The sequence below is a fragment of the Onychomys torridus genome, chromosome 18 (assembly GCF_903995425.1).
Source record: "Onychomys torridus chromosome 18, mOncTor1.1, whole genome shotgun sequence".
NCBI classification, from domain to species: Eukaryota; Metazoa; Chordata; class Mammalia; order Rodentia; family Cricetidae; genus Onychomys; species Onychomys torridus.
The window spans coordinates 20,729,199-20,757,015 of NC_050460.1; the positions used below are offsets into that span (position 1 = coordinate 20,729,199).

General features: G+C 38.2%; 1 protein-coding gene across 3 annotated transcripts in view; it reads right to left on the reverse strand.

Moving 5' to 3' along the window:
- Positions 1 to 27,817, reverse strand: part of Adgrb3 (adhesion G protein-coupled receptor B3) — a 725,876-nt gene that overhangs the window by 389,556 nt on the left and 308,503 nt on the right. For all 3 annotated transcript variants that reach the window (XM_036167755.1, XM_036167756.1, XM_036167754.1), the window contains exons 8-10: positions 27,572 to 27,673; positions 27,163 to 27,269; positions 9,208 to 9,402 (exon numbers count right to left, since the gene is read on the reverse strand). In XM_036167755.1, the coding sequence (XP_036023648.1) occupies positions 9,208 to 9,402; positions 27,163 to 27,269; positions 27,572 to 27,673 (404 nt within the window). The remainder of the gene's footprint in view (positions 1 to 9,207; positions 9,403 to 27,162; positions 27,270 to 27,571; positions 27,674 to 27,817) is intronic.

Consider the following 27,817-nt stretch of genomic DNA (forward strand, 5'->3'; position numbering starts at 1 on the left):
CAGCAGGAGGTACTGAAAGCAGGAAGGATTAGAGGAGCGAAGTAAGAGAGCAGAGAAAATACTGTGTAGATAGAATTGCCATAGAAGAATAAAGTGAATGGACTAAAGAACTCAGTGTGCTTAGATTCATTGAATACCCTCAGATTAGAATACTCTGCTGGTTGGTAGACTCTTCCACAGACCCTGGGGGCAAACAATATAGGCTGGACCTATTATTGTTTGCATTAAGTCAGTAATAAGCCTGAGCTAATGGCCAATCAGTTATAAATAGTATTAAGCCTCTGTGTGATTATATTGTAAGTGGGCCATGGGACTGCAGGGACTTGGCAGGACCAGAGAAAACTTCTGGCTACAGATACATGACATTCTGATCTGCTCCAAAAACTAGAATATTCTATTGTCTTGTCCCTTGAGGGTTAATTCATCTGGGTTTACTAATTACCAGGAGACCACTTTTTCAGAAGTGGATTCATATGAAGACATAGGAATGCAGTGGGTAAAATAATTATCCCCTTAATGAGATAATGAACTTATTCTCATCAGAGAATCTCCCCTATATATGACTGCTCATCAGTTCTCTCCATGCCCATGTAACAGAAGAGACTAAAAATGGAAAGGTAAACGTATAAAAAGAAGTCATGCATTACCAAGACAGAATAGCCATTTCTTTACTGAACTTTGAAATGTATTATAAAAATTGCCCTGCCAATTCCTCTTCCTCCATTTTGCATAGTTATCTGGTGCAACCTACTCTTTCCATATGGTGCTCTAAGTTCCCAGGAGACAGTCAGTGTGGTACTCCCTTCCTCCTGCCCATCTCCTTTTCACTTGCCAGATTAGTATGTGAGCAAGGATCAGAAAGGTGGAGCCTGGAGAGGCATTCTAAAGAAAATGATAGAGAAACAACAATTTCAAAGAATTTAGGGAGCAGTGAGGAACTCCAAACAAGGGAATCAACTTTCCACACACTGGAACCTTCTACCCATTACTTCTTAGAAAGTCCTAAGGTGCTTACCACTTTTCAAAACGGAGAAAGGCTTTCTGTGAGGCAAATAGTCCCTCCCGTTTCTTCAAACCCATTCATGAATAAAACTTCTTCAAACCCATTCTAGAACAACACCATCTCTTCTACCAGTCTTCTAGTTGGAACTCCAAGGCCGGGTAACAACAAATGATGCTGGATTTAATTTAAATCAGAATCTCTCTTTCTGATACATCTCTTTGATCAATGGATTCTGCATTTCTTTGGAATATGATCTGGATTTAAAAAGAAGCTGAAAACCTGAGGTAAGAGTTTCCTATTTAATCTCAATGATTAAGAAATAAAAATGTCAAGCACAAGTTACATGTCAAAGACTGGAAAAAGAACTGTCATAAATATTTTTCTTAACAAAATAGAGAAGAAAACATCAGCATGTAATAAACATAAGGTGAATATTACTTTAAAAATGAACGTTTCATTAAGTACTGCTGTAAATTGTGTCTTAGGTGAGCCAAAGGGGAGAAAAAAAAATTCAGTTGGAAAATACTAAGTGTACTAAGATTTGTTATTTAGCACCTGAAAATCATGAGGAAAGGCTAGCCTTTACAATCAAATAAATTTGATGATGTGAGGAAAGGCTAGCCCTTACAATCAAACGAATTTGATGATCCTAGCATATTTGATAATCCACAGTATATAGAGTCTTTCAATAATTTATTTCTTCACTGTGTTTGGAATGAGAATGTCCCCACAGGCTCATACATTTGAATGTTTGTTCCCTAGCTCATGAATTTGATTGGAAAAGATTAGGAGGTAAGGCCTTGTTGGAGGAGGTGTGGTCCTGGGAGTGGTTTTGAGGTTTCTGAGGTTCATACCATTCCCAATTAGCTCCTTCTGCCTCCTGCTTGTGAATGAGATGTAAACTCTAAGCTGCTGCTCCAGAACCATGTCTGCCTGCCTGCTGCCATGATGGTCATGGACTCTAACCTCCAGGAACGGTGAGCCCCAATATCAAATACTTTATTTTGTAAGTTCCCTTGGTAGAGGTGTTTTGTCATGACAATAGACAAGTAAGAAAGACAATGTCAAGCCGGGCGCTGGTGGTTCAGTCCTTTAATCCCAGCACTCAGGAGGCAGAGGCAGAAGGATCTTTGTGAGTTGGAGACCAGCCTGGTCTACAGAGAGAGTTCTAGAACAGCCAAAGCTGCACAGAGAATCCTTGTCTCAAAAAAAAAAAAAAAAAAAAAAAGACAACGTCCCAAATAGATACTCTTATGAGAATTTCTTTCATTGAAGATTTCTTTCTTCTGCTTTCTGATTCAGTGTCCTTGAAACCCCCTTTCCCTTTTCTCTCTCTCTGTGTCTCCAGTGCCTCCACAGAGGATTATCTGTCAGCTCAACTCTTCCTCTCCTGACTAATCCATGTTATCTATTTTGGGAAACCATTTATTTTTAAAATAACAGTAATATTTAGGAATCTTGTTTATAGAGAATCAAGTACAAATGTAATTTGTCTGATTGGAGAGGAGCTATGCAAATAGAAGCTAAGTCTTCCCTTTGACTATAGGACTACTGGATTAACAGATCCCAGAGTTAAGACTTCCTTTCATGCTGGGGAAAGGCAAAGGATGAAGGCCTGGTGCAATCCAAGAAAGAATCTGTCTGCCTGAAAGAAACTTCACACATTTCTGACAACTTATCAGGTCGCGTTGCAGGACATTCTGGAGCCAAGACAATGATGGCTAATTGCTAGGCCAGGCCACAGCTTGACCAATTCTGCTAACTATGCATATATCTTGGCCTGTAAATCTAAACCCCACACCAATGACTCTTCAAACAGACTTGGGGGCCACCAGCATTTTGTTTAAATCATCTTACCAACATAGCCACATTGTACAAATCTCTTCCCCTGTTATCAGAACATTATTCTTTTTAATTGGCATATGGGGATAGGCACCTGACTGCTTGTGACAGGACACTGGATTTTACCATAAAAACTCTAAGAACACAAACTCTTCTTTGCTTTCACCCTCCTGCCTTCTGAAATTTCACCGTCCAATGTGTAGGCCACTTCTAAGAAAGCTTGGTCTGGATTTTCAATGTTTACATCACTGCTGTGCTTTTGATCATTCTCTCTGACTATTCAAAGAATGCTTCTGTAAATTGTGTGTTTCTTGAAATTTTGTTCTCAAGTCCTAATACTCCCATGAATATTTTATTTACTGCTGAGTTCAGACCTTTATGTTGCTAGATTTCCAAAATTGGGACATACTGTACTTAAATATCTCTTCTCCATGACTACAGTCTAGCCTCAGTCATGCTATTTTTCCCAGTGACTTTGTAAGCAGCCTAAGAGCAAGGCTCACCTTTTAAGTTTGTATTGCAGTTACAATAAAAACTCTAACAATAAAAACAGTAAGGTGTACCTACTCTGTGGTAAATCATGCATCTAGCCTGATTGGCTTTGGGTATCACAGCAATCCTAAAGAATAGACATGGACAATCTAAATTATTCATAACCTCTTGAAATGTCACATCAGTTTATTTACTTACTAGAATGGAGCTGTAATCCACAAACTAACAGTGCTGATGGTTGATCATTCATATGTTTGGAGGTGTGCACAAGCACATACTTCCAGCTGGGCTCTAAAATGAGCATGTTCTCCTTACTCTTTCTTTCACTCCCCATGCTGTGAACAAGTGCCCTTTGAGTAGTTTATACAGTTCTATGTTCTACACATGCATATGCACATAGACACATGCACAAGCACACCACCCCACATACACACACACTCCCACACACAGTGAGAATCTTTCACTGCTTAAAATTGCCACAGCATGGTGTGATAAAGGGTTCTGTACTGATCTGAAGAACAAGGAGCATATAGTGTGCTTTACAGAGGAAGAGCATGTGTTAGATATTAGTGTGAATTAAACTGGGTGTCTTTTAGCAGGAAGCCACAACAATCAATGTTAGTTTGATCAATTCATGAAAAACTTATGACCAGATTCTCAAAGAAATCTAATCCTCTATTTGGCTAGGGACCAGTGATTCAATGTCAGTTCAGTGTTTGCTATTATTTTATATAATTCCAAGAATAATGAAAATCAATTATACTGTTATACCTTTGTATTGCATTTTAGAGATGAGAAAATGATATAACAAAACCATAAGAAAAGTGCCTTGAAATACTGAAAGGAATATGGGATTAAGCCAAATAAGGATATACACATATCTGTTCCAAGTTTTCACTTTGTTAGAAGTTATACTTTCTGGTATAAGTATACCAGGAAGGCATACAAGATCAGTCCTCTGAAGATAGAATGAAACTTGGTGTGATTTTTTTTTCTAATGGCTAAAAAAATTGTAAATGGAGACATTTCTATGTCTCAGCTGGATTGAGCCATTTTATTTTGTGTATGAGAAACTATGGACATTCCCAAACATTAATATTCCCTTGACTCATGTATTTGAACAAACTCTGAGTGTCTACTATTCTTTATGTGTTAGGTAAAGCTCCAGAGACATATCCATCTACAATATGACTAAAACTTATGGGCGAGGGCAGACATAACAACACTAACTACAATGTTAAGTTTGAGTGCTGCGTAAAAAATATTCACAAGGTCTCAAAAGGCCAGAGGGGTGGTAAAAATTCTAATCATGGGTAGAAGTTGTTGAGAAGACCTTTGAGAAGAAACCATCGGTGAGTCAAACCTTGAAGGCAAAATGTCAGTTTGGAAATTGTAAGGCTATGCCACGTCAAGTACTGACTGTATTCTGGGAGTTAGGATCAAGTGTAGAGGCTTGGAGAAGAACAGACCTAGGAGACAAATGCTTCTGGAAGATGGTCTGTTGGCTCCCAAAATAAAAGGATACTAGACCTTATTGTTCCAAGAAATACAAACATATATTTTTCAATTTCAATCTCATTAATTAAAATGGAATTTAAAGTGAAAAACAACAAAATATTATGGAACAGTTATATTCAGCAGCTTTTCTTTGTTAGAAAGACACAAATGGGCATGTGTATTAGAGTTGGCATCATCTCCCCCAGGATAAAGCATAGTTTGACTGTCATATCCAACAAGGGAAATATCCAGACAAAAACAACATAATTTTATGAAAAGTTTTGTCCTTCCCTATACCACGTGACTGGGCAGGGTATGCCTGGCAGGTACCACATTAACTTTTCCTCTTACTGAGATGGTGAGGTCTTGTCTATAGCACTAACAATAAAATAAAATATTTACTTTATTATATCTTGATGCTACTCTCTTGTGGTGTTTCAAATTTTGGGCATTAAAATTGAAGACTAGATATTTTATACATTTTAATGATGGACATTGATAGACAACAACTGGACAATAGAGACAGCAATGAAGAGAAATCAACTTGCTTTAGGCTTAACTGTGTTGCTTCTTGAAATATTTATCCATTTTAATACAATTTGGATTGATAAAGGGATCCAGCCATTGATTTGCTTTAAATTAATGACAAATATAATTTATCCTTAAGATAAACTATAAAGTTTGCCAAGTCCTAACAATCAAATTTGATAAGGAGAAATGCCATACTTTTCAGGTTTAATAAGGGTATAGGTTCTATATTTTGCTTGCTTTTACCTTTGTTATCAAAGGCAGCAGACTATTGCTCATGAATAATAAAAAGGGCATTCATTCCAAAAACAAATACTTGGATCATTGATGTAATAATAATGATGTTTTTAAGTAAGATTAATAATCTGGGGAATATATGTATTTACTGTATTTTTAATAGGAAAGCAATATTCTGGTTTATGAAGTTGTCAAGCCATACATCCTAGAGGAAAAGTTTCAAAAAATGAACAAAAAGGGGAAAGAGATGAATCAGTGGTGAAGCTCACTGGCTGCTTTTCCAGAGGACTCAGGTTCAATTCCCAGCACACACTTTGTTGCTTACAACCAGCCATAATTCTAATTCCAGAGTATCAGATACCCTCTTCTCTCTTCTTCAGGCACTACACATACTTGATGCACAGACATACATGCAAACAAAACACCTACACACACACACACACACACACACACACACACACACACATTAAAAATTGCAAAGAGAAAATACCTTACTTACAATAAAAGCAGTAAGTTTTCTATGAGCTGATGGAGGAAATAACCATGATTTATATATTTAATATATTTAATAGTAAGTTAATAGTCCTATGGATTTTTCATTAAATATATTTCTGTGGATTTTTTTCAGATCAGGAACTATAATTATTAAACAAATAAACATAAAAATCTGAGACACAAGGCCTTCATGGTACTTAGAAACTCAAATTAATGCAAATTTCCATGGATAGATTTTTCAGCCAAGATAAGTCTGTAAAGGTGATGGCGAAATTCTTTCACCAACACATCACATCAATCTCTGATTCTTGTCAGAATTACCAGTCATTTTAAATAAAATATCCTGCATCAAAAGAATGTGACCTTTTACCCAGTTTTACCCAATCTTTCTTTGAAATTTAGCCATTGTTTCCCAATTTTAGTGGGTAGGGCAGAAGACAAAAGCAATTCAAAGGCACTTATTCAATTGTTGGTTTTGTTGTAATTAACTTAAAGTATTTGCTGAATTTCTTCTAGAGTCAAGATTCTACACCAAATTTTAGTTTGAGTGGTGAGCTAGAGTGTTGCTAGGGTCCAATAATTGCTTTTCTTTTTTTCTCTTTAGAAGATTTTCCTTTTTGTGCTAAGATGTAATGAGATGTAGGGAGAAGATGCAGTGGATTTCTGAAACCCATTGGACTCAGAATAACAAGTAAGGTCAAGGCAGACCAAGGCAGTCTGAAAGCAGAGGAAATAATGTCACAGAGCCAAGGAGATGTAGTACATCTGGGAAGCAGTAAGTGGTTAATGTGACCAACATAATGGTCTATGTTGTGCCCGAATGGGCGCAGAGGGTAAAGAACAGAATCCATAGTGTAGGAGACATTAAGGCAAAGGATTCTCACTCAAGGAGTGTGGAAGTTCTGCTGACATATCAAGAGCTGTTCTAGGACAACTCATAGGAGAACAGGGTGCAAAATGGGTACAAATTAGACCAAGATGTGAAGGGGGACCAAGGGAAGAGGCCACAGAAATAACTAGGCTGGATGATTAGAGGCTGGCTTAGGACCACAGTGAGACTACTGATGAAAGACCCACTGAGAGAGGATTTATAAGGCAGATCCCACAGGAAAGCAAAATGAAGGAAATCTGGATGATGTTGTGATTACTGACTAGGTCCTGGTAAATTTAGCCATAACCTGAGTTTACAATGAAGCAAAGAAGACAATGGGTATGTGCAAAGTATTTGATATTAGATTACTAAAAGTAGAATAAGAGAGGTGCATTTTTTCCTAAATAATTTGAGAACCAAAACTAATTTCTAATGTAACAAAATTGGCAAGGCTTGCTAATCTGGCATTTGAAATGGCTTACAATTTTGGAACTCAGACTAGAATAGGTTGAGATATAAATGTAGAGTTCCAGAAGAGGTAGCTGAAAATGTTGATACCAGTAAAGGCAGTAAAACAGAGAGACACCTCTTTGTGAGGGAGGGGAAGACACTAAGGTGCCTAGCACTCTGCACACTTATGGAGGAATGAAGAGGTGAGGTAATGAAGGATCATGTTTCAGACTACACCAACTGACACAGGAAGGTCGATTTTTGCAAGTCAAATCTAATAATGTCATGATGGGACAACTGGTTGAATTAAGTGTTGAATGACTGAAGTCTCTATAATAAGTAGCTCAATAAAAATGTGTTTCCAGCATTGTCTGTTTAAGGCTAGCCTGGTATACCCAGTGAGTTCCAGACCAAGAAGGGCTAAATAGGTAGACCATGGGGCAGAGGGACAAAGAAAGAAAAGAAATCAAAGCATGCTTCTAATGCAAACCTTTAGTCTTAATTCTTTGAGTTTTGGCACTAAAAACCTCCAAGCCTTATATTTTTGAAAAATTAGAAACTTTAATGTGTACTGCATGGTAATTTTTCTATAAGCACATGTCTCACATTTTTCATTTTAAAATATATTTTATTATATTTTATGTCAAGGACTTCAAATGCTGGTTTTTTAGGTCAGTGCTAATAGGAATTTTCAGAAGGTTAGGAGTAAAGATGCTTGTCACTTACCTAATTTCTTAAAAGACTAGACTACTTTCTATAAGAAAAGTACTATCTTCAAAATGCTCAAATGATGTTAATTCTCTATCCAACACCTCTTCCATTATTGCCACTAAGATGGCAGACAATGGTTGTATGGTATTAAACCCAGCATGGATCATTCCTACATATACAAACTTTCCTTTGTCTATGGGATTGTCTTAGAAATATTCACACCTGCATGCAGATCGGATCATTGGCATCATTAATGGTTGATTCCATTAATGATTGAGTGTTTTTATAGATAGCAGAATTGCAGTTTTCCAGAAATGCTGACATCAGACTAGCAGGAGTACATTTTAGTCTACAGCAGAAAAGGAGTTGATCTAAAGTACACAGTGGCCTTGCATTCAATGTGCTGTTTGCCATGCTTTGTTTTAATGGCAAGGCAATACTCAGTTGGGTCAGTACTTAGGTTCTGGTATGGAGGTAAATGATGTTGCTCTAAAGTCTTCCATGACGAGGCCAAAGGGCCTCGAGGAGCTACTGAGTTTCTTACTTTTCCATCTAAAATAATCCTCTATGTGCCTTATACTTTCAGGCAAGAATTATCAATGTTAAATATGCTTTCCCTCTTTCATATAAAAAGTCCCCCAACAAATGTTACACCGTGTCTTCTTTGCATGCTATACTTAATATGCTTTCATTATACCTAATGCACTGTTAATAGTCTCCTATGGCAAGATGGTAATATTAAATGTGGGCATAAAACATCCACAATACCACCTTGAATTTGCGATAATGTTTTTCATTCACAAGTTCAAAGCACTTCACCCATACGATCATTTGGTCTCTCCTGGAGCTTTAATGTGAACATTTTGATGGCTAGGATACTGAGGGGCAGCATTTTTAAGAAAATTGAGGTCACTTCCAGAGTCCACATTATACACAGTAAAGATGTTCCTATGAAGCTGTGAGCATTCCTTCCTTCCAGCCCAGCTGCCTCCAAGGTGAGTATACCAGAGTCTCAGGGGGTGGGAGGCAAATTATGATCACATCTATACTGGTCTTGTCCTTCAGGCTTCATCTCTCTTACCTGGACACCATCAGACGCAGGGATGTAACTTGCCCTTTTAAATGTATCTGTCACATTTCTGAGAATTTCCACAGACACTAGAAGGTCACCTGCATAGAAATTTTTCCTCTGGGTTAAATCCAACAGTGTCTTGGTGACCTGGGACATTCCATCACCTGCCAGCATCCGCTGCCCCTTTGCAAGATGCTCTTTAATCTGTTATGGTCAAAAGAACAGAAAACACATCAGAATCTTCATTACTGTTTCTCTCCATCTCTTCAATTAGCAATTATTTTTTAAATTGTTCAGTAACTTTAAAACAGTCTTGTGGCACTTAGAAGGATTTAAAAACAGTAAAGTCCAGGCCATCCAGCCTCAGGGTCCTGGCGTTGAAGGCACTGTCAGCTTGGGTGAAGTCACTCCTGAGGTCTCAGGCTGGACCTGTCATTTGTTGGCCACTCCCAGAATCTCTATGTCACCCTTATCCCAGCACATCCCATAGGCTGGAGAGATGATAGGTCAAAGGCTACGTGGTTGGGTTGGTTGGTGTCCCAGTCCCCCCACTGGTAGTCTTGCCTGGTCACAGGAAGTGGCCAGTTCTGACCATGTATCCCCTTTTGCTGGGAGTCTTATCTGGGGTCATCCTTGTAGATTCCTGGAAGTGTCCCTTGTACCAGGATTCTACCTGACCCTGAAATGACCCTCCTTTCCAGTTGGTTCTTTCAGTACTTTCCCTCTACCCTATACCTACCTGATCCCTCATGTTCCCATCCCCACCTCCCCCCAGTCCACCTATAAAATCTCTTCTATGTCTTCTTCCTAGGGATATCCAATTGACCCCTTTGAGCCCTCCTTGCTATCTAGCCTCTCTGGGTCTGTAGATTGTGGCATGGTCATTCTTTACTTTAAAACTAACAGAAACTGTGGTTAGGATATAAAATCAATCAATTAATTAATTTTTTAAAAAACAGTAAATTCTATATATCCTAAAGTTTAATGGGTTAACAGTCCAGCATACAAAAGCTAATATGAACATTGTGTATCTCTTTCAGAACTGACAGTCTTCCTGTTTTCAATTAGAATGTACAATAAATGCATTGGGGGAAATATATTTTAACCGCAGAAAATTTTTAAAAATTACTTTTACATGTAACAAGTCTGGGAAGTTATTTAGGAGAGCAAGATCAGAAATGAGCTTATAAACAAGAAGCAGTGGTGTATGCCATTAATCCCAGCACTTGGGAGGCAGAGGCAGGACCTCTGTGAGTAGTTCAAGGCCAGCCTGGTCTACAAAGCAAGTTCCAAGACAGCCAGGACTATGCAGAGAAACCATGTCTCAAAAAACCAAGAGAGAGAAATAGAGAGACAGAGACAGAAAGATTATAATTACTTTATAATATTTGTTCTCAACAACAATTTTGGTTATCGCTGTCTTACCGTCATACTGTCAGAATGACAGATTGACCTACTGCTCTGCTCCTAAACTACTGAGAAACATTTATAATTTTCTGTTTTGGTCATATGTTGCATGACTTCCTGTTATTGTACTTTGATACTCTATTTCTTCCTTTATTTCCTTCAAGGCACTCAGATTTGTTCCTTATTATTTGAAATAGACAAACAATGTTAATAAATTCATTCCCTGTGCTCACTCTCATCCTGTACATTTCCCATTCTTACCACATTGACTATTCATCATTGTTGTCCATCTTTCTGTCCCAACACCCTTACCATACAGTCCAGCAAAGATCCATCAGAGCAGATTCAGTTGTTATGCACTAACTACACCTCTGCAGTGTAATTGCAGTAAAAAGGACTTCAGAGTCAAGAAATCCCAGGCTCTGAAGTATACATCATGTCATTGGTAGAAAGATTGGTTTACTACCTCTCCTATAATTCAAAAGCATACAATCATGCAGTCTAGTGCTTTAGAAATCATTTTGTTAAATGAACTGGTGTGAACCTGAGATAATCAGCAGCAGAAACCATACAAGGAAGGCCCTTGCTGTCCCATGAACTGAGCTTCTCACAGTAGAGGTCAAGACTTGCAGCAACTTCACCCTCATTTTCTGTGGTCGAGTCCCTCATCCTTTCCTTTTCCTTAAGGATGGAAGAGGACACCCTTGCTCTGGGACCTTTCCATTTGTTTTTCCTTCTGTCTGAACTAATATGTCAGTCACCTTCTCAGAAAGCTCTACTAAAAATGGCTTCCTCTTCCCTCTCAGTTGCCATATCCCAGTCCAATATGATCAATTTTACCTGCATATTTTCTCCATTTGACGTACTGTCATAATTTTATCATCGACATGACTTCAGATACTGACTGTGTGCATTAAACAGATGAATGGATGAGTCCTCTATTGTCTCGTCATTGTTAGATCATAGGAGTAAGCCAGTAAACATCAGAGTCGTGCCATCTTCCTTCTCAACGTTGTCAACATCAAACACTTTGATCGATAGCTTGAGACAAACCACTATCTTGAGAAAAATAGCCCTCTTGACTTACAGAGATACTACAATATCTAGGCTGGAAAACGTGTAGCTCAGCAGAGGAGGTTTAGAGAGTTCTAGAAAGGACCGAAGTGAATGGGATCGAGCCTAAAATGTCACAAGTTCAGTCTTCAGCTCTGTACTGACATGTGCAATTCAGAGGGGCAAAGGACTTAGATTTCTCTTCAACTGGAGCAGAAACAATAGCTGCCACACTGAATGAGGTCTGACTGCTTCCATCTACTATTTTACAATCTATATCTGTGTCTAGGAGAGACATTTATGTCACAGATCTTAGGGGTGTTTCCCCTCACAGAATTAACTCGAACCTTTAAGAAGAAAACCTTCAGGCATGATTTCTGTTTGCAATAGAAACAGTTATGGGAGGCACTGAATAGACCATCCAATCAGAGCTAGGAAAGCCAGCCTTCCTGATCTGTGTCAGCAACACATCTAGCATCATTGCCATCTGATAGCTGCTTAGCAAACTTCTGTTGAATGAGCTGTGCTCAGTCCAGTTCTTAGCAAACAGTCACTCAGATCATTCATGCTCTCGCAATGGACAGTAATTAGCATCCTCTGGGATATCATTACTAAAAAGGACCCCAGGCAAACACCTTGCAGTATTTTTACATACCGGTGTAGACTACGCATAGCATTGACACAGAGAATAAAGAGTATTCAGAGAAGACACATTGCTTCCCAGAACACGTTGAGTTGAAATATGCTTTCCAGTTAATGGATAGTGAATATACTGTGTGATCATTCTTGGAAATCTCGTTAAAGATTTCAAGTAGGTGCAGTTCTAAAAACCTTTTTTTTTCTTGTTTTCTCTTTTTTTGGGGGGGGGAGGTTCGAGACAGGGTTTCTCTGTGTAGCTTTGTGCCTTTCCTGGAATCTGCCACTTATTCTTTAGGAGGATTGGAGAGATACCTGTTTTCTAGATCATTTGATTTGCCTGTAAAAAAAAGGAGGACATGTCCTGTTTTGGGTATTGGCTAATAGTTTGCACTTTTCCAGGATTCAACTTCCAATTCCTCTTTTCTCTCTGATTAGATAATGTATACTGGTCTAGAACTTTATGTCTTTAATACCCAGTTCAGTAATTATTGCTTCATTTGGATTTAATTGGCCATCTATTCTAATTATTAATTGGTATGACAACATTTCCCGTTTTGTTATACTTTGGATATAGAATCCCCCTTACCCAGCCTGGCTCACATATAAGATGGTTCCTAGCTCATGGTGATATTTTGGGAGGTACTGGAAATTTCAGGAGGTAGGGCTCAATGGGATGGGTTTAGAAAATGTCACTGGGAACGTGCTTGGGGATTACTGTCACTGGCTCATTCCTGTCTACATGTCTTGACTTCCATTTACCACAATGTGAGCAGATTTGCTGTGTCACATGTTCCCTGTCATAATCAGGATGTCCAGCTCTCGGCAATAATACCACCAGACAACCATGGTGAGAAACTGTGAGCCAAGAGAATGTTCGTTTATGATGGTGCCTCCTCAGATAGTTGCCACAGCAACAAAAAGCTCAGTCACATACTAATAAATGTTGTGCTTAATCTTTCACTTTCTCTCCCATTATTTAACTAAATTCTCTTCTTCCTCTTATCTCTTATTTTAGACAAATAACTATTTTTCATATATGCATTGCTAACTCTCCAGATTCCTACATGCACTAGCTTCCAGCTCATGGGATTTAACTAATACAATGAATAATTATTGTAAACATGTGCAATGCTCTCATTCTTCGGGGCCCCAATCCAGGGTCATAAAATATCATGGAGTCTAGTTGCAGATTTCTTTATTTCCAGCAGAGGAGTTCTTGGGCAGTTTGATGGTCATGTTGCAATTCATGCCGATTATCATAAGAATTCTATTGGCTCTTAGTTCAGGCTAGGAATTTCAGTTTCTGAAAAGTAATTTCTTTTCTCTCTCTCCCCCAATTTTTGAGTCACACAGTTCACAGAAATGCCCTAGGTCTGAGAGTTCACCTAGTTTCCTTATCTATGAAGCCAGGATATCAATGGGGTTTCTGGTTATTGGAGCCTTGGGAGAGTCTCTCTCCTTCTGTGGAAGGTGGTCCTGAAAGCATTCTCCTGAGGGGTTTTGAATCTTAGCCTCTAGTAAGTGCTCTGGGCTCTCATATAACATGACATTCCCACAACTTCACTCTGTAACTTGACCTTTGTTTAGTTTTCTTTCTTCCTTCACTTTTGGTATGTACAGACTCTCTCTTTTAAGCTCAGCTATACTTTCGTTTGTGAAAATAAATACTTGTCATTCAATATGATCTCTGAAGGTCAGCTTTGCCTAACCCATGATTCCTATATTTCTGCTAGTCTTCCAATGACATCTTATCCAAACTCTTTACCTCTTCCAAAAGAAATGACATGGAACTTGTGTTTGCTTCCTGAGTCACAGTCTTCTCTAATTTTACATGCTGTTGACTATTCCTCTGGTTAAATTGTTACATTTCTTTTCTGCTTCATGAATTCTATTCATATAAGTATAATCATGCCATGATCTGTACTCTCATGCCTCCTGGAAGTAATCCTGTTCTATCTTACAGCATTGTCCTATTATTGTGTTATCTCATGCATTCCACTAGACCCCAAACTCCTGAAGGGCTTGTAGCTCACAGTCATCTTTGAGTCCCCAATAATTTCTCCATGGAGTCTGCCACACAATAGCATCTGCTGTTCCACATGCCTGCTAAAGTGAAGTGAGACTAAAGAAAGATTTCCTTGGTTTGTGTGCAACTGTGCTACTTAAGTGTTTCCAAGATAAAGGTGGCAGTTGATTACCATTCAATAAGAAGAAATATGTAATATTGGATAACATTTACATGACAGAATTGCCTTTTAGAATAGTCTTCCCAGCTCAGTGGTGGTGGCACAGGCCTTTAATCCCAGCACTCGGGAGGCAGAGGCAGGAGGATCTTTGTGAGTTCAAAGCCAGCCTGGTCCAGGAAAGGTGCAAAGCTACACAGAGAAACCCTGTCTCAAAAAAAAAAAAAAGTATAGTCTTCCCAACAGAAGAACATAGCAATTGGTAATCCAATACAAAATGATCTGAAAATATATACATGTAAGTTAACATTACACAGACTTAGTAGTTTGTATTTATGTATTTCAGAATATATGTATATTATAAATGTGTATATGTGTGTATGTGTGTGTGTGTATTTAACAATAATGAATGAAAAAAGAGGCCATGATTTTGAAAGAAAGCAAGGAGATGTGTATGGGAGGGTCTGGTGGATTGAAATAGAAGGGAGGAAATGATGTAATTATATTATGAAGTCCAAAGACAGAAATATTAATAATTAAAAGGCATCTAATTGATGTGATTAGATTTGGAAATTTTGGAATTTGGAATTCTGATTTTGAAATTTTTAAGTGTCTACACTTACAGCTATTTACTTTCTGCCTTTAAAAAATAAATATAGGAAAAATAATACACAATTTACCAAGCAAGTACCTTCTACATGGCAAGTCCAAGACTAGGAATGCTTCATGAGATATTTGAGTTCTAGTATGATCCTTTCGAGGTACCATAGACATCCACAGTTCTCCATGTAGAAGTGGCCCAGTCAGATTAGCTGTCTACCAGGATTCCAGAGGCCTAAGCAGTGCTGGTCACAAGATCTTCCTTATAACAGTCTGAAGCACACCTGTCTCTTAGGTATTAGCATGGTTAATTCATGGTTTTTGTTTGTTTGTTGTTGTTTGATTTTCAAGACAGGATTTCTCTGTGTAGCTTTTTGCCTTTCCTGGATCTCGCTCTTTAGACCAGGTTGGCCTCGAACTCACAGAGATCTGCCTGCCTCTGCCTCCCGAGTGCTGGGATTAAAGGTGTGCACCACCACCGCCTGGCCTTTTATTCATGTTTTATAACACATTTTTCACTAAAAATTACCAAAAAAGGGTTTAAGTATTTACATATCATTCCCAATTCCTCACATTTTAAAAGGGTATTAAACTTTTGTTTCTCCTGAATAAAAAAACATGAGAAATATAGAACTCTAAGAAATCTACTACATTTTGAGGTACTTCTAATTATTTGAACAGTAGTAACAATTTTGGCATATAATGTGTAAATGATCCCACAATTGTTTGCAAATACATATAAGAATATTTTGTCTGTAGTTTTATTCAAATAAAGTACAGTGGGGCAAATACTTGATTTCCCCTGGGAAATAATTATTTATTTTCTTAATTTAGTCACCTAAGGTGTCAGAAATGTTTTTTTTATAATTTTAGTATTCCCTTTTAAAATGATAATATCAGTATAATTACTCCCATTGACATTGCAAGGCTGAGAGATATGTGCTTCAAAGGACAAAGTGAGCAGTTGCTGTGACACTCACATGTCGTGTTGCAAGGGTAAGAATGAAGGGGACGGGTGGCATATGAAATTGTTGGGGTTTTGGATAGTTCTGAATTAAGCCTCCTTGGTCTTTAAGAAGAAAGAATTACTGCAAGCTGTTCATGGTTTATAGAGTGGGCAGATTTCTAAAGCAAATTTATTCCTTCCCTTTTATATTACCCATTGGCAGCCACAGTTACCTCCATTGTCTCAATCCTAAAAAAAGGGTTTATTATAGCTGCTCTTTGCAAATGATACACTTGATACATTATATATTTATATATTATTTCTTCACTAACTCCTACATTCCATCTGTAAGGTGTATTAAAGGTTCTCTCAGCTCTGAGTGGCTTCAATTAAAAGAAAATTATACATGAAACTTCTTCCCATGAAACAATAATCTAAATATATCTTTTAATTCATTTAATGATGATGTCATACTTTTAAGATCAAAGTCATTCACTTGGTAGTGCTTTTAAGTTATTTACATATCTACTGGGCATCTCATAATACGACAACCTAAGTTATAGTATCAGAATGCTGTAGAGTTGGGACAAATGTTTCTAAAATACAGGTGTGGGTCAGTGATGTGGCTGAGTGGGTAAAGATGCTTGCTCCCATGACAGATGACATGAGGCAGATATTGGAGATCCACATGGTAGAGATAATAGACTTCTACAATTCTTTTCTGACCTGCACATATGCTCCCTGATACTTGTACACACACACACACACACACACACACACACACACACACACACACACACACATAAATGTATGTGTTAAGTTTTTATTTTTAATACGAAGCATAATTTTCTAAATCTTTTCTAGTACTTCAAACCAAAGCCTGGCAAGGGAACTTTGAGTAGCCACTGTATTCTCATGAAGACAGTTGACAGATTGGAGGTTGTCAAGAAATCTGGATTATGAGTGAGAAACTAGTGAAAGTCACAGATATGTTTTTTATATCCTCAGAGATAACAGGATAGCCATGCATATGCTGTCCATTCAAAGTCTGTAAATGAAATAATGAAAAAAGGACATTAGGCAGACTCTGTGGTAGGATGATGTGCCTGTTAAAGATCCATGTCTAAAGGCTTGGTTTCTAGCTCACAACACCACTGAGCTAGAGAAAGCATTAGGAGATTGAACATAGATGCAAGAAAGCTAGACTATTGATCTCATATGATTTGAATATTTATTATGAGACTATATATAGCCACTATAGGACAGCCCATCCTTTACATACTCCTATTGAAATGTACTAGTTTGCCATAGGCCACAAATCAAACACCAAGCAACTATTGACTATAGCTGTGAGTTAAAGTAAACCTTTGCTGCAGTTAACTTGGCTACCAAAGCCCTCTTGTTGCAGAAGGCATCATGGCAGTCTCCTAAGCTGGCTACCAAAGCCTTCTTGGTGCAGAAAGCATCATGGCAGTCTCCTAAGTTGGCTACCCCTGGTCTTCTCTATGTAATGCACAATCTTACTAAAACATCAAAAAAGCCCTGTCTAAGTTCAGTCCCCAATTGCAATGAAAACACACAATATTTGAAGAGGCAAGGAAAGGGTATATGGAGTATCCCTGTAAAGGATCATGTGTGTAAGGCTTAGTTCAGAACAGGTGGATATAATATTTATGAGTACTAGATTAAGGGACTCTTATCTTTCCGGTGGACTCATTCACGTTAGATTCAGAATTTGATGAAAATTTTGGGACTTGGCAAAGATGTGATCAAGGTGGGAAAAGCAGTTCAGTAGGATCATGCTTTGAAAGGTCTCCAGGCTTTTCTCTGCCTCATTTTCTGCTTTTGGGTCTCCAGGAGGTGAGCAAGTCTGCTTTGTGCCTCCCTGTTATGACGTTCAGCCTAAGGAACGGTCCTAGCAAAGGGATTAGACCTCCATGGAATGAAACCATTGAAATCAGCCAAAATAAATACTTCATCTTATTTTTCTTTTTCTGTCAAGGATTTATCACAGTGAGAAAAGTTAGCTATTCTGACCCTGTTTCTTGCTGGACACTCAAGCAAGAAAGCTGGCCATGACCCTTACCAGGAAAGCTGGCCCCTGTACTCAAGAGAGATCTCCCCACCCTTCATCATAGGCAAGGGAGAACTAACCTTGATGGCATGGGCATAGGGGTGCTGGCTCTGGACCCTTGCCCTAGATAGATGGCCGTAGTGGCCTGGATTGAGCAGCTCAGCTACCACCCACCCTTGCCCACAGCCAAGACTTGGGTTGCCCTACCCTAACATCTAACCCATCTAGAATCTGCTGGAGCTCATGAAGGGACTGGTCCTATAGAACAATACCAACAGGATCTTCATGATTTGGGCCAGCCTCGGGATATCCAACAGGAGTTTTGGTGAGCATCCAGTGATGATGGTGTGTTAGAAACCAGAGGCCTTGAACCAGACCAGTGACTCCTTGCAATGAACACTTGTTAGCAAAGCTGATTGGACAAAAGGGTATACTATGTGACACACCACATCCGATGCCACCAGGATGAAGAGGTGTTGGAGAGGGTGGTGGCAGGAAAGGAGAACTGAAGAAGTTTTTTGTTGTTGTTGTTTTGTTTTGTTTTAAAGATTTATTTATTTATTATGTATACAGAAGAGGGTGCCAGGTCTCATTACAGATGTTGTGAGCCACCATGTGGTTGCTGGGAATCAAACTCAGGACCTCTGGAAGAGCAGTGGGTGCTGCAGGGGTGAGGGGAAGAAATGGGAAGACTGGGAGGTGAGCAGAATTGGGGCTCATGATGTGAAGTTCCCAAAGAATCAATAAAGAAATGATGTTTGAAAAGTTAGCTATTACAGGGACAGAATGCTTTCTGTTGAATAGAGAGAGCATGGTCAGAAGGCATACTGCATTTCCACTGTTGAAATCCCCAACTCTCCATAAACAGTGTTACATATGCAAAGAGGCCGGGAGATTTGACTAGTAACAAAGGAGAAAGGGAAGAAGTGGCAGGGTAGGGGCACAAATTATTTAGAGATTAGAGCTAAATTATTAAAATGCTAAAGAAAATAGAGGGGGAAAGAGACAAAATAAATAAAAAATAGTTTGCCTGTTTTATAAGGGAGATTCCCAAAGATATTATATATTCTTTTAAATCTTAAAAAAATGTGTATATTATTCTAGGAGTCAGTAAACAATGGCCTGCAGTTTGTGTTGAGTCCATTGAGTGTTTTTTTTTAAATAATTTTACTGAAATACAGCTATTTCCATTTCTTTATGTATTATTTGTAATTGCCCTAAAGCAGAATATTTGGTTTTAATAGAATCCACATAGCATGTCATAGATTGAATGAGGATAGCTCCCATATGTTCACGGGTTTTGAATGTTTAGTCATCATGGATTGGCACTATTTGAAAGGGATAAGAATGTGTGGAGGAAGTGTGTCACTGTGGGGTAGGCTCTGAGGTTTCAACACAGGCTCAACAAGAGACCAACACAGGCTCAGGGCCTTTCTCTTCCTGCTGTCTGAGGATCAGGATGTAGAACTCTAAGCTCTTTCTCCAATACCATGTCTGCCTGTGAGCTGCCATGATGATAATGGACTCTGAAACTGGAAGCCAGCCCCAATAAAACACTTTCTTTTATAAGAGTTGTCATGGTCCTGGTGTCTCTTCACAGCAATAGAACACTGACTAAGACACATATAAAGTCGACCACATTTACTATTTTGTCCGTATAGTATAGAAAAAAATCTTGACAGCTTAATTATTCTATATTACATTGGAAACATGAAAAATCAAATAATGGAAAATTTATTAGGATACTTTGAAAATGCTATAAAATTTGACATATAAAATTTTCACAGTTCTAAGACTTAAATATTTTAACTTAAATCCAAAAACTTCACTGCATGAATTTTTGTGAAATAAATAGGCTTCTGCCCATCTTAAAAGAAGTCATGCTTTTTAGCTTTCTTTGGCATTGCTGAATACTGAAATAATTATTTGAGTTCTAGAGGACATGACTCTGGCAAATTCTTAGTTTGGCAACATTACTGAAAAGGAAGCTAAATGCTTGGTCTTGAGTTAGAATGAGAGTTTCTACATTCCTTTAAGACAGGGAAAAGAAACTAGAAATACATGGGTATGGATGTCAACCAATGTTGTAATTAGTATTGATACTAGTTCACAATAACAGATACGATGACTGATATCAATCCTACTTAATGGGCTTTTGAGTGACTGCTTATTGATTCAGTGAAAATAACTTCCATGTTATTATAATGTTCAGCCATGATCTCCTCTCTGTCTGCTGCTTGCTATGTTCTAGCTTTTGTATAAAACATTTATAAAAACAGAATGGGTAGGTCCAGTTTCTTAAGACTACTGTACACAGTTAATATTTGAAAATTGAAAACTTGTGCTAGTTCTGTACCAATTGGCCCTGGGTTCTGGCTTCTTCTTGTTCATTATAGAAACAATAATTTTGCATGCATTTGACCTTACTAAATTCTGCTCCGCAATAATCTATTGGGGATATTATTTCCTTTCCCTTAATTAAGATCTAATAATATTCCACCCCGGAACTCCCATCTGGATCAGAGGTGAATGCCTGGGGTTATAGTCAGAGAGGCAACCGCCCCTGGGTCCCACCCCTGGGCACCATCCTGGGAGGACCTGCCCAACTTGGCCCCAGTTTCTGGCCAATCTGCGGGTCCTGTGGGAAGGTTCCCATTTTCCAAGACTGCAGGCAGACCCTGCAGTCTCCACACCCTGCCCCCACACCCATCTGCTGGAGACCCCAGCCACTTCCTGAGACTCAGAGACCAGCCCCCAGCTCCCATCTGCCCCAGAACTCCCATCTGGACCAGAGAGACCCCCCCAGTGGACACTACAACCTCAACGCCTTGCCCCCAGATCCATTTGCTGGAGACCCCAGCCACTTCCAGAGACTTAGAGACCAGTGTCCAGCATTCCATCCTGCCCTGGAACTCCCATCTGGACCACAGAGCCCCCAGCTCCCACCCGCCCTGGAACGCCCATCTGGACTAGAGCTTCCATCCTGTCCTGGAACTCCCATCTGGACAAGAGGAGCTCTCATCTGGACAAAATAAGGAGACCCCAGGGACTTCCTGAGACTCAGAGTCCAGCCCCCCAGCTCCTATCTGGCCAGCATTCTCATCTGGACCAGAGCTCCCATCCGGCCCAGAGCTTCCATCTGGACCAGAGAGAGGCTCCCTAAATCTGTCATCTCTGTCTTGACCAAGTACACTGATAAGACCAAGCACAAACCCACAAGGAGATGGGCAGACACCAAGGCAGAAGTATAGACAACAAAATAAAGAGCAATACAGCATCACCAGAACCTAGCCCTTCTCCAACAGCTAGACCTGAACATCACGGAATGGAAGAAGAAGAAAACAACCTTATAAGTAACATCATGAAGAAGCTAGAGCCTTATATAGAAGAAATCAAAAATAAAGTGGAGGAACAGACAAACAAATAATGGGAAGAACTGCTATAAAAAACTAGAGGAAAGGACAATTAAAGCAGAAGAAAACAATACGTCCCTGAAAGAAAATCTTATAAACGCAAGGGAAACAGTCTAAGACCTGAAGAGGGAAATAGAAAAAATGAAGAAGACACTAGCAGAAGGAATGCTGGAAATAGAAAATCTGAGTAAACAAACAGGAACTTCAGAGGCAAGTATAACCAACAGAATGCAAGAGATGGAAGAGAGGATCTCTGGTGTTGAAGATACGGTAGAGGAAGTAGATTCATCAGTCAAAGAAAACACTAAAACCAATAAAGCATGACCCAAAATGTCCAAGAAATTTGGGACACCATGAAAAGACCAAACCTACGAATAATAGGGATAGAGGAAGGAGAAGAATACCAACTCAAAGGCACAGAAAATATATTTAACAAGATCGTAGAAGAAAACTTTCCCAACTTAAAGAAGGAAATGCCTATGAAGATACAAGAAGCCTATAGAACACCAAACAGACTAGACCCCCCAAAAAAGTCCCCTCGCCACATAATAATTAAACAACTAAACGTACAGAATAAAGAAAGAATATTAAGGGCAGCAAAGGAAAAAAGGCCAAGTGACTTATAAAGGCAAACCCATCAGAATAACACCCGATTTCTCGATGGAGACTTTGAAAGCCAGAAGGACCTGGACAGATATAATGCAGACACTAAGAGACCATGGATGCCAGCCTAGACTAATATACCCAGCAAAACTTTCAATCATCATAGATGGAGTGAACAAGACCTTCCAAGACAAAACCAGATTTAAACAATACTTATCCACAAACCCAGCCCTACAGAAAGCACTAGAAGGAAAATTCCAACCTAAGGAAGGCAGATACACCCATGAAAACCAGGACCTGTCCTTAGTGCATGAGCTGGCTGTTTGGAACCTTGGGCTTACACAGGGACACTTTGCTCAGCATGGAAGGAGGGGACTGGACCTGCCTGTACTGAATCCACCAGGTTTAAATGAATCCCCAGGGGAGTCTTGGCCCTGGAGGAGTTGGGAAGGAATAGAGGGGAGGGGAGGACAGGGGAACCCATGGCTGATGTGTAAAATTAAAACACAAATATAATAATAAATAAATAAACAAACAAATAATAAATAAATAAATAAATAAATAAATAAATAAAGACACCCCCCCCCTGAAAAAAAAGATCTAATAACAAAGTACATTAACCCTCTTCTAAATAATGTTCTGAAAATTTGGGCAATGAAGTAGTAGGCAACTTTGTGACTTTCTGTGTGTGGGGGGCGGGGAGGGTGTTGTAGCAATGGAGAAAAATTCAGCTATAGATAGATAGAGAACATGAGAGAAAAATAAACTAACCCATGCTCATGTTCCATCTCTGTATATTCTTTCCCCCTCTTGGTTTCTTTTTGTCTGTTTCTTTTCTTCTCTAGATCTATACCTTTTTTTGAAAAGTGCAACTAGTGAACGCAAAGGAGCAACAACATCCTTACATCAAGTCTCACCCTCTTTGACATCTCTTACCAGAATGTGCAACTGTCAATGACTAGACAAAGCATGCCTTCAAGGGTGTGCTTGTTTAATGACATTCTGGGTAATAGGGCCAGAGAATTCAGGATCAGAAATCTAAGAGAGAAAATGTATACCTATAACTCTTCTTTCTTTAGAGAGGCTCTTTCACTAGGATGACATTGTTAGCCCTTTTTCAGCCCTCCTTCACGCCATCTTTCACTCTTCTCCAGGGAAAGGAGAGTGATATACCTGCCTGATGAATTTAGGAAAAAGTCTTTGGAAGCTTGTCCCCTTTCCTTTGCTTTAAGATATGTTCTTTTGTAATGGCATATATTCTGACATATTGTAAATGAAACATGGGTGTATGTATGTTTGTTTAGGAAATTTAAGAAAACAATAGCATTTTGATGACTGGGTTTAACTTTTTATCTCACAAGGTGTCCAAGCAAACATCATAGGTATTTGTTGGCAAAAGTTGTTCTGTATTGACCAAAGATGTCCATATTGTAAGGGCAGCAATTACTCCGTATTTCTACAAATTATTGGACTGGAAAAACTGCATCTGTGTAGTAATATGTATTGCTTTCAAATGATTAAAAACCACAAATGAAATGGATGTACCTGAACTCTTCAGCTGTCGATAGATTACTGTAAATAAGAAAATAGGCATTTTTGGACTATCTATACTATCTATACTCAGCACTGTGTTCCACATTAGGGAAAGGCAAACTAAAACAAGGCAGTATTTACCCTTAAATAACCAAAACCAATTTCTCATCATGACTGGGCAACAATTTTATATTTTAAACTGATTAATGATCCATTTTTTTTTCTAACTGGTTTATAACTGAGAGTTCACAAGACATACTCAGCTATTGTTTATAGATGATAAGATTTCATTTCAAAGTTAGTCTTTGCCTGCTTATTTATGAAACTGTTATAGGCATGCACTGTGTCTATTTGTGTTTTGTTTGCAACATATACTGTAATTTACACATTAAAAGGTTAGAAATTATCAGCCTATCTAGTTTGAATAAACTCCTGCAGTAGACTATAAATAATTGATTGCAATTTAATTAGCTTTATGGGTATAAAAACATAAGAAAATAAAATCCATCAAAGATTAGGTATTGAAGTGATAAACTCCTCCAGAGGAAAGAATATCATCTTTAAAGTAATTATGATTTATGTGAGTCTCAATTGTTCTATATCGTAAGCACTATTGAGTGCTAGTACTTAAAGTAGACTTTGGGGGCACTACAGGGGTGAGCTTTAGACAACTTGTTTTCTCTTCTATTTCTGATGGACTTCGTGGATTGGATAATGAGGATGACTGTAAGACAACTGTCATTTCAAACACAGATCCATTCTTTATCTTATATGACCGGAACATGTAAATGTGAAAGTTATGATACATAAGCAAGCATGAGGTTGTATACATAGGCATCTTAGGCCTGTGTATTTTCAAATGCACAGATCGTATGTTTATGCATTCCTACCAATGTGTATTCATATATATATATATGTATATATATGTGTAATCATAATTTATGTGTCAAATACTTGAGACATCTATCTTCCACCTCTCAGTTTTCTTCCTTATCTACTTATCTATCCATAGCTGCTGTTTCTCTGCTGGTACTGCTTATTAGCAATGTGTGGGTTTCTAAAATTTTATTTGGAGGGGTGATTTTTAAAACTCAGTATGAAATTTCACTCAACAAAGATATTAATTCACCATACTTGCATGACTTTATAATAATTTGCAAACAGGAAATATAAAGCATTTCATCTATTATTACCTCCCACACACCCAAATACTAAAGTGATGCTACTTCTCTTCTGTAAAGACCAACTAAGACTCAAATGTGGTCATATCATTATCTTGAGGACATACTGCCCACAACACTGTAGTCTAGGTCAGACAATTTTTAATTAAAAGCTGAGAAGGCTATCTGGCTTTAAGAAGAGAGAATGGGTCTCAAAACAATTGTGCCCAGGATGTAACTTTCACTCTACACCTCACAGAAGTAGACTGTGTCTTGATGATCTTCCTTTCCTGTATCAACTAAGAAGGGAGCACCCACAGCTGATGTTCTCTCATCAAGGACATGTGCACATCGGTTGTTATTAACTTTTTAAATGTGCAGTTCTTACAGGATTCACAGTTTGAAATCTCCTTTCTTCTCTGTCATAGAGTGTATCTGCGTCCTTGTTAGATGGCCTGCACTCAAAGAATGCAAACTCCTTCATTATTCTAGGGAAAAATTAAATTCAGAGAGCAAATACTTCCCATGAAAAGGTGATATGCATTTTGACCTAATTTGTAAGGATTGGCTTATCATTTATTTAATTCCTGCTGCTGTTCTGTTCATGGCCACAATAAGAACTGTGTATAGACATATTTAGGTTAAAAAGGGGAAGAAAGCTGGTGATAGAGTGCTTTGGTAAACATGTGCCTAAAATATATGAAGCCCTAAGAACAATCCTCAATACTATCAGACAAAAGAAAGCAAAGGAAAAGGAAAGATGCACACTGAAACAAAAGCCCAATGGGATTAAAGTAGGCTATCTAACACTAGAAAAAAATCAACCACATAAAATTATATTGCTTCCAATTCTGAAATATAATGATCTGATCAGTGGCAGATGTTATATAACAGATAGTTTACATATTATATTCTTACATTTTGTGTTCCAAAATTAAGGTATATATAATATGTTGCCATTATGTATAAAAGCATATATAAACATACACATACACATAAATATATATATACATACAAAATTTAGATTTTAAAATTTCAAAACCAAATGTTATCTAATACCTCTACATAACAAATCAGCAACAGAATTGACATTTATATGGCTATGTAAAAATTAAAAAAAAAATTGTGTATTTTTCTGGTAACATTTATGTAGCATATGAATGTATCTTTATGATAAAATAAGGCTCCATATAGTCAATAATTCATTGATGTATACATATAAACACACATTTGTATGCACAGTGAAATAAATAAGACACTATTACTTAAATGATTATCAGTTACATTACTGTAATTACCAATTTGATATGTGAATGCATTACATAGCATTTGGTTTTAGACTTTCTAAAATGCGTTGTTGTTGTTTTTTTTTTCTGGTAATTAAATAAGTACTAATTCTACTTAGTTGGTACAGTTATTGCATAAGCTGTTCTTTTCATGCACAAGCAAGAATATTTACACTATGTGTGTTTTTGACTTACAGTGAGAACATAAAAAGCCAACAAAAGACCAGTAAAGCATGGAGGCTCTTAACATCACTGTGCTTGGTTCCTGCTTTTTTTTTTCCTTTCTGTTTTCTACATTGTTCACCTTGCCTGTGTATAGAGGACTTCATGTCTGCCAGGACAGAGTGGCAGTAGCCTCTGAATAACGACAATGACTTGCACTTCAACAAAACCAAGCAAAACTGAATTGTGCTCAAAATATTCTGCACCATAGGCATCCGATAATCCTGTGGGCAAATTTCATAAGATTCTGGAATTTAAAATACAGGAATGTGACTGCTTTTTTAAATATTATGTTCTGTGAATAATTCAATGGTATGGGGGGGAGCCATTTTTGGAAAATTTGGCCATATAATCTTTTGTGAGTAATTAAGTCTCTGTAGTGCAATGAACCATCATTTTCTTTATATTTTAACTGCATGAGAAATGTGATACCTAAATAACACAGCTTTGTCATTCTCCAATTACTGAAAACTAAATGGCATTTGATTTTAAAAATGTACAGTGTTTTGAAATTATCATGTAGTATCTAATGAAGCCTTGAATCAATCATGATACTTAGTTGAATTCTTACATGTGAAACTGAGGAAGATTTTGCTCAGGTCTTTGTTCCAGCAGGTAAGGAATATTTTCATTTAAATTGTCAGGATCTGTAAAAACCCAGGCTCAAGGAATCAAACAATTTACCTCCGAGTCACAGAAATCAGCTCCCTATCACATCCCTTTTTCCTTGGGGCATTTCTTCAGAGTGTTACTGATTTGATTGTACAACAGAAGGTTAAATTCTCACATAGTGATCATTAGGAAAGAATAAACAGAGCAAGTAGTAAAGCTGACTTTGCACCTACTGAATGCTGCAAGTGTCTGTACTCATTGGATATGCATCTTGCAAAGCTTGGCTGTTCCCAGAAGGCCACTCCATGAAGACTGAGAGAGCAGCGTCTGCTAGTGGTGCCTGCATGTCACAGAGAACAGAGAGAAGCTTTAGAGCAGGATGCTGGAAGGCAGAGCACTGGGAGGCAGCCTACAAACTGGGCTTAGACGTTTTCTTTTTGCTTTAGAAAACATGCGCATGAAATGTTTTCTCTTCTTCGACTCCATTTACAAAGCATTTTACTAAAATTGTTCTATCAACTGCTTATTGGACAGACCTTTTTTAAAATAGAGCAAGGTTTTACTAAGCGACTTACTAAGCAAACCTATAGCATTCAGTTCTGGGATACACATTGTAAGGTTGGGTGGGTCATCTTACTGTACCTGTGGCATTCAGTGGACATTGATTGAATGCCAGGTCGCCCGCAGGGGTCCTTTTCCACACCATTGATATAAGATAATCCTCTGGGCATATTTCATAAGGTGCTGGAATTTAAATACAGATATGTGAATGTCAGCAGAGTTTATGTTCTCAAATACTGGCAATAGGCATTCGTCAAATGCATCCAGGTGCAGAATTCTTTCCTTTCTGTAAATAATGTATTTTACTGACATGTTAGACCTGTGCTT